This window comes from Bactrocera neohumeralis, chromosome 3, assembly GCF_024586455.1.
Source record: "Bactrocera neohumeralis isolate Rockhampton chromosome 3, APGP_CSIRO_Bneo_wtdbg2-racon-allhic-juicebox.fasta_v2, whole genome shotgun sequence".
In the NCBI taxonomy this organism is placed as follows: domain Eukaryota; kingdom Metazoa; phylum Arthropoda; class Insecta; order Diptera; family Tephritidae; genus Bactrocera; species Bactrocera neohumeralis.
Window position 1 is genome coordinate 22,829,144 of NC_065920.1, and position 12,844 is coordinate 22,841,987.

Genomic DNA, 12,844 nt, shown 5'->3' on the forward strand with positions numbered 1-12,844 from the left:
AACATTTCCAACATCGTATATATCAAGGAAGAAAGACTGGTTGTTTATAATTGGCTCAAACTTGAGATGCATAGGGCGCGTAGGCTCAAGTAAAAGAAATGTTCGAATCAAACGTATTTTTCAATAAGAGCAAACAAAAAGGGGTTGGAATGTCAATGAAATTCTTTATTCCTGTGTAAGTACATTCGATGCCATTATGTAGGGAACTCAAGCGTTCATCAATCGTAGCTCCACAGGAAATAGTCTAACGGCGTCAAATCGCAAGACCAAGGTGACCAATTGACTGGGCCATTTCGTGAGATAACACGTTCACCAAACTAGGTTTTCAATATTATCCAAGTACATATCATCCAATTCGGGCCAAATACATTATTTGGTTGGTTATCATTGAGCGGTAGCGCTTCCCATTTACAGAAACTTGCCGGTTTTAATCATCAAGGAAGAAGTAAAACCCAATTACGCCGCCGACCCATAAATCGCACCAAACTGTAATTTTTTCGGGATGCAATGGTGACTCATGGAATACGTGTGAATTGCTGCCTGACCAATAACGCACATTTTGTTTATTGACGAATTTGAAATGAGCCTTATCGCTGAAGATGATTTTTTGATAAAAATCCGGATCATTTTCAGATCGTTGCTCAATCCAATTCATGAACATCCGACGATTTTGGTGGTCAAGCGGCTTCAGTTCTTGCGTCAATTTGATCTTGCAAGAATGTAGGCCAAGTAAGAAAGGGCTAAGTTCGGCTGCAACCGAACATTTTATACTTTTTCAACTTGCTGGAATCAAAGTCTACAAAATAGCTTAGGATACAACCCAGTGCATTGCCAGTATAAAATGTTAAGGAACAGTTGAAATTCACTGAGCACCGAAATGAGATAACAGATGACTGGAAGCTTGTAATCTGGTCACTCGAATCAAAATTTAATTATTTCCAACCAGTTGGCAACCAATATTGCTGGCATTACCAATGGTGAGATCATCCACAGGAACCATGTTACACAAATAATGAAGTATGGTGAAAGTCCCGTAATGGTATAGAATTGCTTCACATGGTTACATGTAATACCTCCACAAACTTCTACGGTATAATGAGAAAACAAGACTTTCTGCATATTTTGCAAAGAATATACCTGATTTTATGGAAAGGAGTGCTTGTTGCAAAATATAAGTTATTTTTCAATATAATGATGACCCAAAACGAACATCCAAAACTTGAAGTAATGGCTTGGCGACTTAAATTTGTTATTGATGAAGTGGCCAGTCCAAAGTTCTGATCTCAATCCGATTGAGAACTTGTGGTCAATCATCAAATGAAGGTTAGGACAACACATAGTGACATTCCAAATTATTTTACACAGAATTTGGTCGAAAGTATGCCAAACCTCCAAAGCTTGAATTATGAATTATGTATTATGATATGTATTATGAATTAAAGAACTCGATATTTTATATTCAGTGGTGTTGTGGAATCTGCTAGTTGTCGGAATCAGAATTGAAACCGACAAAAAAATGAATATGTGTCACGAATTCAGATATTAAGTATTGCTTTGATGTTCAAAACAGAATTTGTATTCTTTTGCAAGTCATTTGTCACATTAGTTAACATCTGATTCGAATATTGATTTTGCGTATGCTCGAAGAGATGAAAATCCAATCAGATTCAGTAACACCATTGAAAAACAGAATTGGTTTTCAATTCAAATCTGTCTTGAATACCACAACACCCCTGATTATTAACCATTCTATTCGGAATTGAATATGAACTAAAGGGATAAACAGCTTTTTAAAATGTACATACATATGTATATGCTACTTCTATACTTATACAGATATAAAAACACAAAGCAAACACTTGTACTCATTTTTGTTCCCCATATGTATGTACATAATATAGAAGTTTTAAACATATTTGCTAAAATTTTCTGTTCAGCAAGTAAAAATCTTCCACAAACATATATTAAAAATATATTATTAGAAAAATGTAATAATTAATTTGAGCAATTATAAGCATGTTTATGCATGCATTCATTTTCATACATACATACATATGTAGATATAATATGGACTTACCGTTTGTTATGCTGACTTTCCAGCCATGCAGCATCGCTCCTGTCTCAGCAGCCTTCATATTGACTTACTTACATTGAATTGCGCACAAACATGAATTGCAACTTTCACAACACTTTATTCACAAGCACCACACATTTTATTATTTTATTTTCATATTATTAGAACGCGCACTAACTTGACTTCAAAATTTCACAAAAATATTCAATAAACACTTATAAACACTTTACACAATATAATTTTTCACCATAATATATTAGACACCAACTTTCGCGTCATAAAATTCCTTCACTTCATTTCGTTGCTCAAAAACTAAAGAGTTTGTCCGTTATTGGTGGCATTGATGCTCATTTATTGTTCGAGAGTGCGTATTCTTCTCATTCCTGCTCAGTCAGCACTGCTGTTTCATGAGACATTTAAGTTGTGTTATTGCTTTCGCTGCATTAGCGACAAAAGAAGAGGTTATGATGTGTGTAGGCTCTCTTGTTGCATTTTACTCGCATGCGATTTTTCATATAAAATGTCCGCTACGTCAACTGTTACAACATATTTTGCAAAAACTCTCATGTGCATATATATATATATGTACGTGCTCAGAATCACCTGATTTAAGTGTTTTTTCGGCAAGCGAAATAGCAAGTTGTGCAGAACCTTTTTTTTGTACATATATATATTGAGAACCTATAAAAATTATAACATTTTGGTAATTAAAATTTCACTGTCAAAATAATAAAATAATTTATTATTAAGTCATGAAAATTGCATCGGGTTTTCCAACGGAGATGATATGATTCTTATGTACATATGTGCTGTTCCGACCGTTTTTAATATGTCATGGTCAGTCATTTTTATACTCTCGCAACAATGTTGCTAACGAGAGTATTATAGTTTTGTTCACATAACGGTTGTTTGTAAGTCCTAAAACTAAAAGAGTCAGATATAGGGTTATATATACCAAAGTGATTAGGGCGACGAGTAGAGTCGAAATCCGGATGTCTGTCTGTCCGTCCGTCTGTCCGTCCGTCCGTGCAAGCTGTAACTTGTAAATAAAGATATTAAAATGAAATTTGGCACAAAGGATCGCATTAGGGAGGGGCATATTTGGACGCAATTGTTTTGGAAAAGTGGGCGTGGCCCTGCCCCCTACTAAGTTTTTTGTACATATCTCGGAAACTACTATAGCTATGTCAACCAAAGTCTACAGAGTCGTTTCCTTCAGGCATTTCCATGTACAGTTCAAAAATGGAAGAAATCGGATAATAACCACGCCCACCTCCCATACAAAGGTTATGTTCAAAATCACTAAAAGTGCGATAACCGACTAACAAAAAACGTCAGAAACACTAAATTTTACGGAAGAAGTGGCAGAAGGAAGCTGCACCCAGGCTTTTTTTAAAAATTGAAAATGGGCGTGGCGCCGCCCACTTATGGACCAAGAACCATATCTCAGGAGCTACTAGACCGATTTCAATGAAATTCGGTATATAATATTTTCTTAACACCCTGATGACATGTACGAAATATGGGTGAAATCGGTTCGCAACCACGCCTTCTTCCAATATAAAGCTATTTTGAATTCCATCTGATGCCTTCTCTGTATAATACGAGGAACCAATGATGATAGCGGAATAAAACTTTACAAAAATACGGTATTTGAAAAATATGTAAATGACGTATTATGAAATCTCGATTATCACTTTACCATGTGAGAGTATAAAATGTTCGGTGACACCCGAACTTAGCCCTTCCTTACTTGTTTTTTTTTTAATTGCATTCAGTAATGTTTGCAATTTCATCATGGAATAATATACACAAGAGCAACGTCTACAAATTGTTCAATTTTTTTTATCAAAATAATTATTCTCAAATTGAAACTTTTCGTGGGCTTCATCTAAAGTAGAGAGAGAGGATACAACACTGATATTTATTCCCGGTATTTTCACAACGAGCCTCCTAAAGGCTTGGATGCTTCGTCAAACTCTTCCTAGGTATATGTAGATATAATCGCGTTAAAAAAATTTTGAAAACTTTGAGTGGATTTTAGACTATTCATAAAATAAAATCTGGTTTCTAAGACATTTTCTATCAACACATAAAAAAATGTTTCGTGATCTTCAGTTCCGTTCAAAAACTATCAAGACTTCAAACAATACACGCTTTCTAAGCATGATGATTGTCCTAATTAAAGATACTTTCAATTTTATGCGCAGAGTTGTATTGCCCTCAGAGTTAATCGAACTTCACTCGAAAATTTTCAGTGGAAAACTTTAGCTTAAAATATTCTCCTGAATTCAATTAGCAAAACTCGCTGATTTTCAAATAATTTCGCGTTAATAACTTTGCCCCCAATATACCTCTCTCGAAAGTTTCTGCTATACGGCATACTTGAAAAACAATGAAACGGAAAAAATACAATTTTCTATGATTTCTAAATAATATTTAGCATGTAATGCGACATGCCACCTAAAATGATGGGCGAGGGCGAAGCAGAAGAGTGGGGATTATTGCTAAACATAACAATAAATGAGAGCAATCAAAAATTACGCGGCTTTAATTGTTTCACAGTGGTGAGCAACAAATGACTTCTGAAAGGAGGGTTAGGTAAAAACAAAATGAGCGCGGCAAGCTGAAGGAAAAAGAACGGAAACTAATAGTAATGCAACACAATTACATTTGAAGTTAATGATTTTAAGGAATTTTACCATTATTATTATTACGCTCTTTCGCTTTTCAATAAAAAAATTAGTGCTGTTTGTGTTAAACTGTTGCGAGCAGCAAATCACATTGAGGGCGAGAACAAAAGCCAAACAATGCCAATATTTGTACTTGCAATCCGTAAAAAAAATAGTAAAAGCGCTTGGCAACCCTCCAAAGGAGCGCAAAAATGCACCCAAAGGAGGAAATATGAATTGTAAGACAAGCGCCAACTGCCGCCAAGCGGATACCGGGGGCCTCACGTAACTGTTGGCATGATGCTGTGAGCTCAATGCAATTACAAGCACAACAACAATGCAAACAAAAGAAAACGGAGCGTTGCATAAGCGACGCTGTGTTCACAATGTCGATAGTCAGTGTTGTGATACTTTGGGCGCAAAGTGAAGGCAAACGCTCGAACCATGAGCACAAAGCTGTACGTGAAACAATGAGAAATGTCTCTGAGGCGCTTTTGTTTACTTCATTGGATTCATGGTTTCAAATTTTTTTTATAGGTAATGTACTAAAGGTCTGTAGTTTAAAGACAAGGTCGATACCAGGACGAAAATTTTGAGTTTTATATCATAGAAGAAGTTTAGGTTTTCTCGATGGGGCCTAAATTTTAGATAACAGTTTTTAAGCCCCATGTGTATGACAAAGTTCTTTGAAATGTGGAAAATTACTAGAATATATGTGAGGCTGTTAGATGACGCATCTAAGCCTTAATGAGGTCTAATGTGATACCACCGGGACTAATATTCTTTCATTTAATTTTCTCCTCTCTGAACCTGCTCATACTTCTGATGAAGTTCTTTAGTAAGAAAATCAACGCCAGTTCCATACTTTGCCCGACTCATTACAATTTTGTATAATTATCTCTCTTTCAGCTATATTATTTTGGGCGTTTCTAAACAGTTCATAACCAAAACCCGACCTCGCTTTGCCATTCGTAGACCAGATTTGTGTCAAAGGGATATACTAGCTTGTAGACAAATATTTCTTATAGAAATCTTACACAAATTATTCTCAGCCCGCGCTTACTTCATATAAACCCTTCATTATTTTAAATGCGGGAAGAGAGAATTCTGACCACTTTATTCAGAGATGGCCCTAACTTAACGGGGAAGATTTAAGTTTCGGCATTTTGCTAACAGATATAAATTATAGCTACCAAACCGCAGTGTTCTACATGAAAACTATTTTTTCTACCCTTTTATAAGTGCAGAATTTATAGTTGAGTAAAGCCCCCTAAGTTCAGTTCAGAGTGACAATTAATTCGACGATTTCAATTACTTTACTATAAAATTATTATACGAAAGAAACATATATTTGTATGTATGTATCCGGACCAGGTAAAGTTTTTGTAAGTAAAACATACATACATACATACATATAACGCGTATACTAAGTCCATTCAGGCCGGGCATATGTATGGCTGTATATAAGCGCACTAGGATTTCATTTTTTAAAATATCTATCTGAAATTTGGCAAAGATATTTTTCTTCCCTTCAAACTAAACGTTCAAAATCAAGTTCGTATATGCACAGCCTTTTTATACTCTTGCAAGCTGTTGAAAAGTTGAAAGCCGGGTAACAACCAAATTCGCCCAACCCGAATTTCGCAAGAACTTCTACCGAGTTTGTGAAATTAGATGAAATCGGATGAAAACCCCGTTCACTCCCCAATTAACGGTACTGGTCAAATATACTGAAAGCGCGATAAATAAACAAATTCGATTGTTATCTAAGGCAACGGAATAGTCTGCTAACTTCCTTATAATATGTAGCAAAAAATAGTAGTACTTTGTTCCTAACTTTAAAATTATTAATTTATTCCTCAAAATCTATGTCGTCCCCTCAGGGTAATCCAACGTGCCTTCGAATCCTCGAAACGATTGTTAAAGTCAATTTCTGGATAGCCTTCAATGCGCGTAGCGATTCAAGTTTAATGTCCTCAATTGGCTTAAAACGGTTTTCCTTGAGCGATCGTTTGAGTTTGCTGAATAGCTAGAAGACACACGGATCTATATCAGGCGAAAACGGTGGTTGCGGCACTATATAGTTAAAAATTTGGCGAAAAACTCACCAAGAATCAGTGCAGTATGCGACGGTGCATAATCGTAGTACAAAAGTCAAGAGTTGTCGGCCCATAAGTCCGGCCTTGTTTTACGAACACCTTCACGCAAACAACGCTTAACACTCAAATAACATTCCTTGTTGACAGTTTCGACGGTCGGAAGGCATTCAGATTGCACCACACCTCTTTAATCAAAGAAAACTGTCAACAAAACCTTGGTTTATGACTTGTTTAGACGTAGTTTTTTGGCTTCGGCTCCGCCTCACCTTTGTTAGGCCTATTGATCATCTGTTTCCGCGTCATAAGCATAGAACTATGACTCATCGCCAGTTATAATATATTTCATGACATCCTGGTAGGTGGAAAGCATTCTTTCACAGACCTTGACGCGACGTTGTTCATCGAAAAAATTTAGTGATTTTGGAAACACAAAAAGCTTTCACTTTTCTTAGGCCTAATTGATCTCTCAAAATGGTTTTCACTGAACCTTCTGATATTCCTACAATACAAGTAAAATCTCTGACTGTAAATTGTCGTTTCTCAAACTCCAATTTCTTTATTTTATTGACGTGCTGATCATCAGTTGATGTTGATGGCCGTTCTGGACGTGGTTCGTCGTCAACGTCTTCTCAAACCATTTGATATAATTTGTCCAAACAAAAACACTTGTTCGCGACAAACAATTATCACCGAAGGTCTTTTCCAACATTTTGAATGTTTCGGCACCAGAAATTTGATTCCGCACACAAAATTTAATAGAACTTCTTTGTTGAACAATTTCGCACGTAATGACCCACCCGTAAAAATCGCCGAATGCGTATCATATACTTCAGAAAGTCAAGTGTATACTAAACAGTAATGATTATTTTGATGTCACATTTGGCACAGATGTCACTGACAATCGTACTAATCTAGAAAAAAATACAGTGCGACAAATGGGTTTTCGCGTAAAATTTAAAGTAAAAAGTCTTACTAGTTTTTGCCCACAGCAGTATTGTTCGGGTCAAAATAATTTGTAGCTACGAAGCAAACTGAACGTTCCAACTCAAGTGCTTGTATGGAAAACTTTTCTATTTTCTGAGACATTTCCACGAAATTTGCACAGATTAATATAGAAAGTAACGGTATAATCTGTCTACAAATTTTCCTGATCGAACCAGGTATTATAACATCGGTGCAACTCAATACCTTATTAATGAGAAAAGCACCACTCCCTTAAACCCGCTGAGCTACTTACACAAGCACAAGCTTCATGTGTATAAACATGCAAATTGTTGTTGCGTGCACTTCCACTGTATTGCAGTATTTGTCGGTAACTTTTCCTCTTGGCACACAACCGATGTTCATTGAATTTATATTTTTTCAACTTTTTCTTGTTACATTTTGTTCCAGAACTTTTCATTGTACGCTGCTTTGTTGCTGTTGGTTTTGTTGTAAATTTACGGTTGTCACAAGTGCTTGTCTGCGCGTCGTTGTTGTTGTTGTTATTATTATTATTGTACTTGTTTAGCATTTGTTTACGTTGTTCACCAATGTTTGTTGTTTCGCTAGTTATTATTGTTAGTGCTGTGTTGTGTCCACAGTTACTTGAAATTTATAAGTGCGCATAATTAAAAGGGGAAAATGCTCAAGTTTCATTTGTATACATTTCCGCTTCCGCTTTGATTACTTTCACCATTTACCGTTACTGTTGCCTTAACCAGCGCACGTTTGTCCTCCGCCATAGTTTTTGCGTTATCGTCACTTTCATTCTAGTCATCGCCGGCCGTCGACGCCGGTTCTGCCGCTTTCCGCTTGTTATTTAATGCTGTTGGCCTGTGGCTTAGCGTACGGCGCGGCGTACATTTGTTGTTGTTGTTGTTGTATGTGTTTTATGCTTATTAGTGTTGCCAACTGCTTGTACCTCGCCGACTAGCCATGTGCCATGGAGGCGCGTCGCTAACTGGTCGAGTCGAAGTGAATAACTCTCCCACAATGGCCTGACCACAGTGGTTAAATTAGATGAATTGAGGTTAAGTGGGCTCAATGTGAGCACTAAACTTAGTTTTAGGGTTCCTGGGAAGCTTTTATTGTGGCAGCGAAGTTCGACATAAATAGGCGTTATATCCAGGTTACTTGGCGCTTCACTATTGAGCTAGTGTTAGGCTTTGATAGTCTTTTCTCGGCATGCAAGCCACTCTTCACTCAGTGAAGCTTGAAAGGACTGGTATACAGCCAACTGAGAGCGATCCAACACATGACCGTACGAATTAATAATCTAATCTTATCTGATCTGATCCAATCTTAGAGAGCTTGCTTAGTCTTCACTGTTTTCAACTAATTCGACTTCAGAAAAAGTACGATACGAACACAATTCTTTTAATTGAGTATTATAACTCCGAGATCCAAGATCGAGAGATCCGAGATTTACTTTCGATGAGTTGAGGGTTCGTATGGCGAAAACTTTTTGTAGAAGTAAAGTGAAGTCAATTTTCGTTATAAAAAGCAGCAAAACAGTGGGAAAATCCTCCTGACTACAAGTATTCATATATCCTTCATTTAACTCAGAAAGTGCTCTGACACTCTGCTTAACTTTTAAGGTAACAATAAAGAGAACTTCTTGTGTAGTCATTTGAACATATGTTGACTAGAATATTTGACCCTGACAAAAGAACAGTGTAGTCCCATTTATTAAGAGAAGATCCCTGCCGGGCCGTAGGAGTCCATGACGGCAAAGTGTTAAAGATTTGCAATGAGGACAAATGTGTAGGTTGGAAACAGTATGTGGCACTGACTATGGCCAAAGGCACTCATGGTGTACAATCGCCTGATTGGTATTCCTGGAGCTGCTAGTCAAGGATTATCAAATGGGTTTACACCATGATCGAAATACCATTTATTACATATGGAGCGGTAGTATGATTAGAAGGCATCGGAAATTTCTTTAGAACTTCAACTATTCAAACTTCAAAGACTCTGCGCATCAAGTGGCATGCGTCCATGCTCGGCGGCAGCACTAGAAGTCATGCTAGAGCTCACACCGCTTAACCTAGTAATCAATCAAACAGCTAAACATACAGTGCTGCAAACGAAGGGTATGCTAGAGGGAAGGTAATTTCATCCCAGCAGAAGAAGGTTGTATGGAACACTATTAGCAAAAGGATAAAGTTGAGAAGAAAGTTTGTAGTTATCCTCATCAGTAAGACTATAGAGTAACTACACGCATGACGTACTGTTAAGGGACAGCACTATTAAGTGGTACAGTGACGGCTTGAAAACGTCGGAAGGCATTAGTGCAGGTATCGCAGGACTAAATTGTTCCAATCAGACGTTTTCCAAGCATGTTCCCAGCTCAAGCTCAAGTAGCAGAAGTATAGCCTCTTGCACAAAGTGCCGGCTTTGTGATATGGGGCCTAAAACTGCCTAGCACCTGCTGCTGGACTGCACGGAAGTCTTTTGTATTTGTGTAAGGTATTATAGTTTCGGTGCAACCGAAGTTAGTTAGTTAGGAACACAGCTCACAAGTATTTGCTGTCATATAAACATATTTTAGCCGGTATTACAGTTTTTTATATGGGGTTTAAGGAGGTGAACTCAATTTTGATGCAAAAGTCGTTCAATATTGTCTACAGACATACAAAAATATCCTTTTTTTTGAACGAAATTGCTGCTCTTGAATCTTGAATTGACGAAGAGCACCCAAATGCGAAGACACAAGCTGTAGTTTGTACGCTTTCAATTTAAGATTTCGACGTAAAATGCGTCAAGTCGTGGCATACGTCTGTCGGAGTTGCTGCGAAAGGTGTCAAATCGTCTTCGTGTACACTCTCAGCCACGGCTGCTATATTTTCTTCACTGCGAGCGGGACGTGATCTATTCGGTCGAATATTAACCAATAATGAATGCTGCTCTCAAGATGGGTGACAGTGTTGCGAATGATATGATCAGTAGGCTATTTAAAAAAGTACCTTTACTTGTATCGCCCGTTAGAAACTGTCAGCTGGTAGAAGAGAATGAGACAATTAAATATTTTCTATACGATGGTAAGGCTCTCTACAGGAAGAGAATAACAACTATCAACAGAGGGTTTCTTGACGATGTCTCGGAAGTTATGCCGATTAAACTTTTCGTGCTAATGAACTTTACCAGAAGCACGTCGTGGTTCTGAGAGGTGCCATTAGAGTGAGAGGACTTTAGTCGTAATGGTGTCACAATGGGTCTCAATAAGGACCAAGGTGCGCCATTGGACTGCCGCTCTACCTATATTTTAAATTATACTTAAGTGATTCTGGTTATTTCTCTTTGGTTTATCTAACCATTTTCCTTGAAATTGATGTAAAGAAGGAGAAAACTTGACAAATCACAGAATAACTACCAAATAATGTTGGAACACCCTATAAGACAGTTATAGTTATATTTAAGAAATATTTATGATGGTACGCGATATTTATTTGTAATTTTTTTTTCTGAAATTGTGTCAAGCACCGAATTCTATGAGCTCACCAAATCTTTTGATAAAAAAATTTAGGATTTTTTTTATGAAAAAAGAACGAGTGAGTAAATAGAATTCAAAATAAAAGCTTCTCACAAAATCGATACTACTTTTCGTGACCTTTTGTAAGTCACCGTTATCACGAACGCCCTCAACATGATTTCTATATTCTCTTTGCAACGCTTTTGAGAGAAAATATGTAAATAAATCAAACTACAACAATAACTTTCAAACACATAAATTTACATAAAATAAGTCTAAGCTCTATAAACACATTTACATACGCTCTTCCCCCCATTTGCGCGCTCTCTATCATTCTCTCGCCGACTCTTTGTCATGCTGGCAATCTTATCTATTTCGTTCACCGCAAATATATAGGACCACCATTTGGTTTGGATGTATATGGCGGCAGCAACAGTAACAACAATAAACAACACAATGGCAGCAGCAACAACAACAACAACAACAATATTAATAACTTGCAATGCAACAGCAACAACGAGCAGCCGAGCAAACCCACCGCACTGACTATTGGTCACGTGCCAACGTACTCGTGCAACAGCAAGGCTGGCGGTGGCGATGGCGTTGGTGGCAGCAGCGACAACAGCAACAATATTTACACTAGCCGCGTTAATGGCACGAATGACGGCGCAGGGGACGCCGCTGTCGGCGATCGCACCGCAAAATGTGTTGCAACTACAAAATTAGCCGCAGCAACAACAACGAAGGCGGCGGACGCAACGAGAACAACGACAACGGCAACAACAATACAAACGGGCTGTGACATTGGCACAGCGGGCGTGTCAAGAGCGCTTATGTCGCTGACAGCAGCGGCGTATGTCCGCAAAACCGCGAAACCGCCAGCAGTTTCAGGTAAATTTAATTTGCACCCCTCGGCGTGCCGTGGCGTGGCGGTGGCGACAGCGATGGCGGTTGGGGGCGTGTTGGCGGTGGCTCCGCAAACTTAACAATTGCCGCACAATCGCGTTGCGTGGGGAGCGTCGTGACAGCCGCCGCTACGTGGCATGTGGATGTTGCACATTGCACTTTTTGTCTAACGGTGTTTTAGTTAGTTGTCTTCTACCTCGTTTTGTTGTTTTTTTTTTGTTTTGGTTTGCGTGCTTATGAAATGTGTAGGCAGTTGCGCTGTTTGTTTGTTGTATCCTTTGTACGCTTTGTTGCCAACGCTGCCGCACGCCTGTTAGCACTTCTGCCACATTGCACGCCTGGTGGCGCGTCCACACCGTTATCTGCCGGTCTAATGCACTGAAGTCTTGGCTTTTTGCAAGCGCGCACTAACTTTTGCACAGTTTCTTAAGCTTCTTTCTTATTTCATTCTACTACTTCATAGCACGCTGCATACTTCTGTTTATTCGACTTTTTACCGTTATAGTTAAGTATATTTATATGTATGAGTAATATATAATCAGCTTACGCGTCAATTGTGCGCAATATTCAGGTTTGTTGCGAATTTTTAGTCAAGGTAAAGAAATCAAAGAAGCTTTTATGATCAGAGAATATTAATATT

The 12,844-nt window shown here is 38.0% G+C and overlaps 1 protein-coding gene across 2 annotated transcripts in view; it reads left to right on the forward strand.

Annotated features, from left to right (window-relative positions):
* Nucleotides 1–12,844, forward strand: part of LOC126752280 (hemicentin-1) — a 393,430-nt gene that overhangs the window by 341,628 nt on the left and 38,958 nt on the right. Inside the window, exon 7 of one of the 2 annotated variants that reach the window (XM_050462980.1) lies at nt 11,695–12,127. The exons of the other annotated variant lie outside the window; for it this stretch is intronic. Within the exon in view, the coding sequence (XP_050318937.1) occupies nt 11,695–11,696 (2 nt within the window). The 3' untranslated portion in view covers nt 11,697–12,127. Of the gene's footprint in view, nt 1–11,694; nt 12,128–12,844 lie in introns of those variants that run through there. 2 annotated transcript variants of the gene reach the window in all.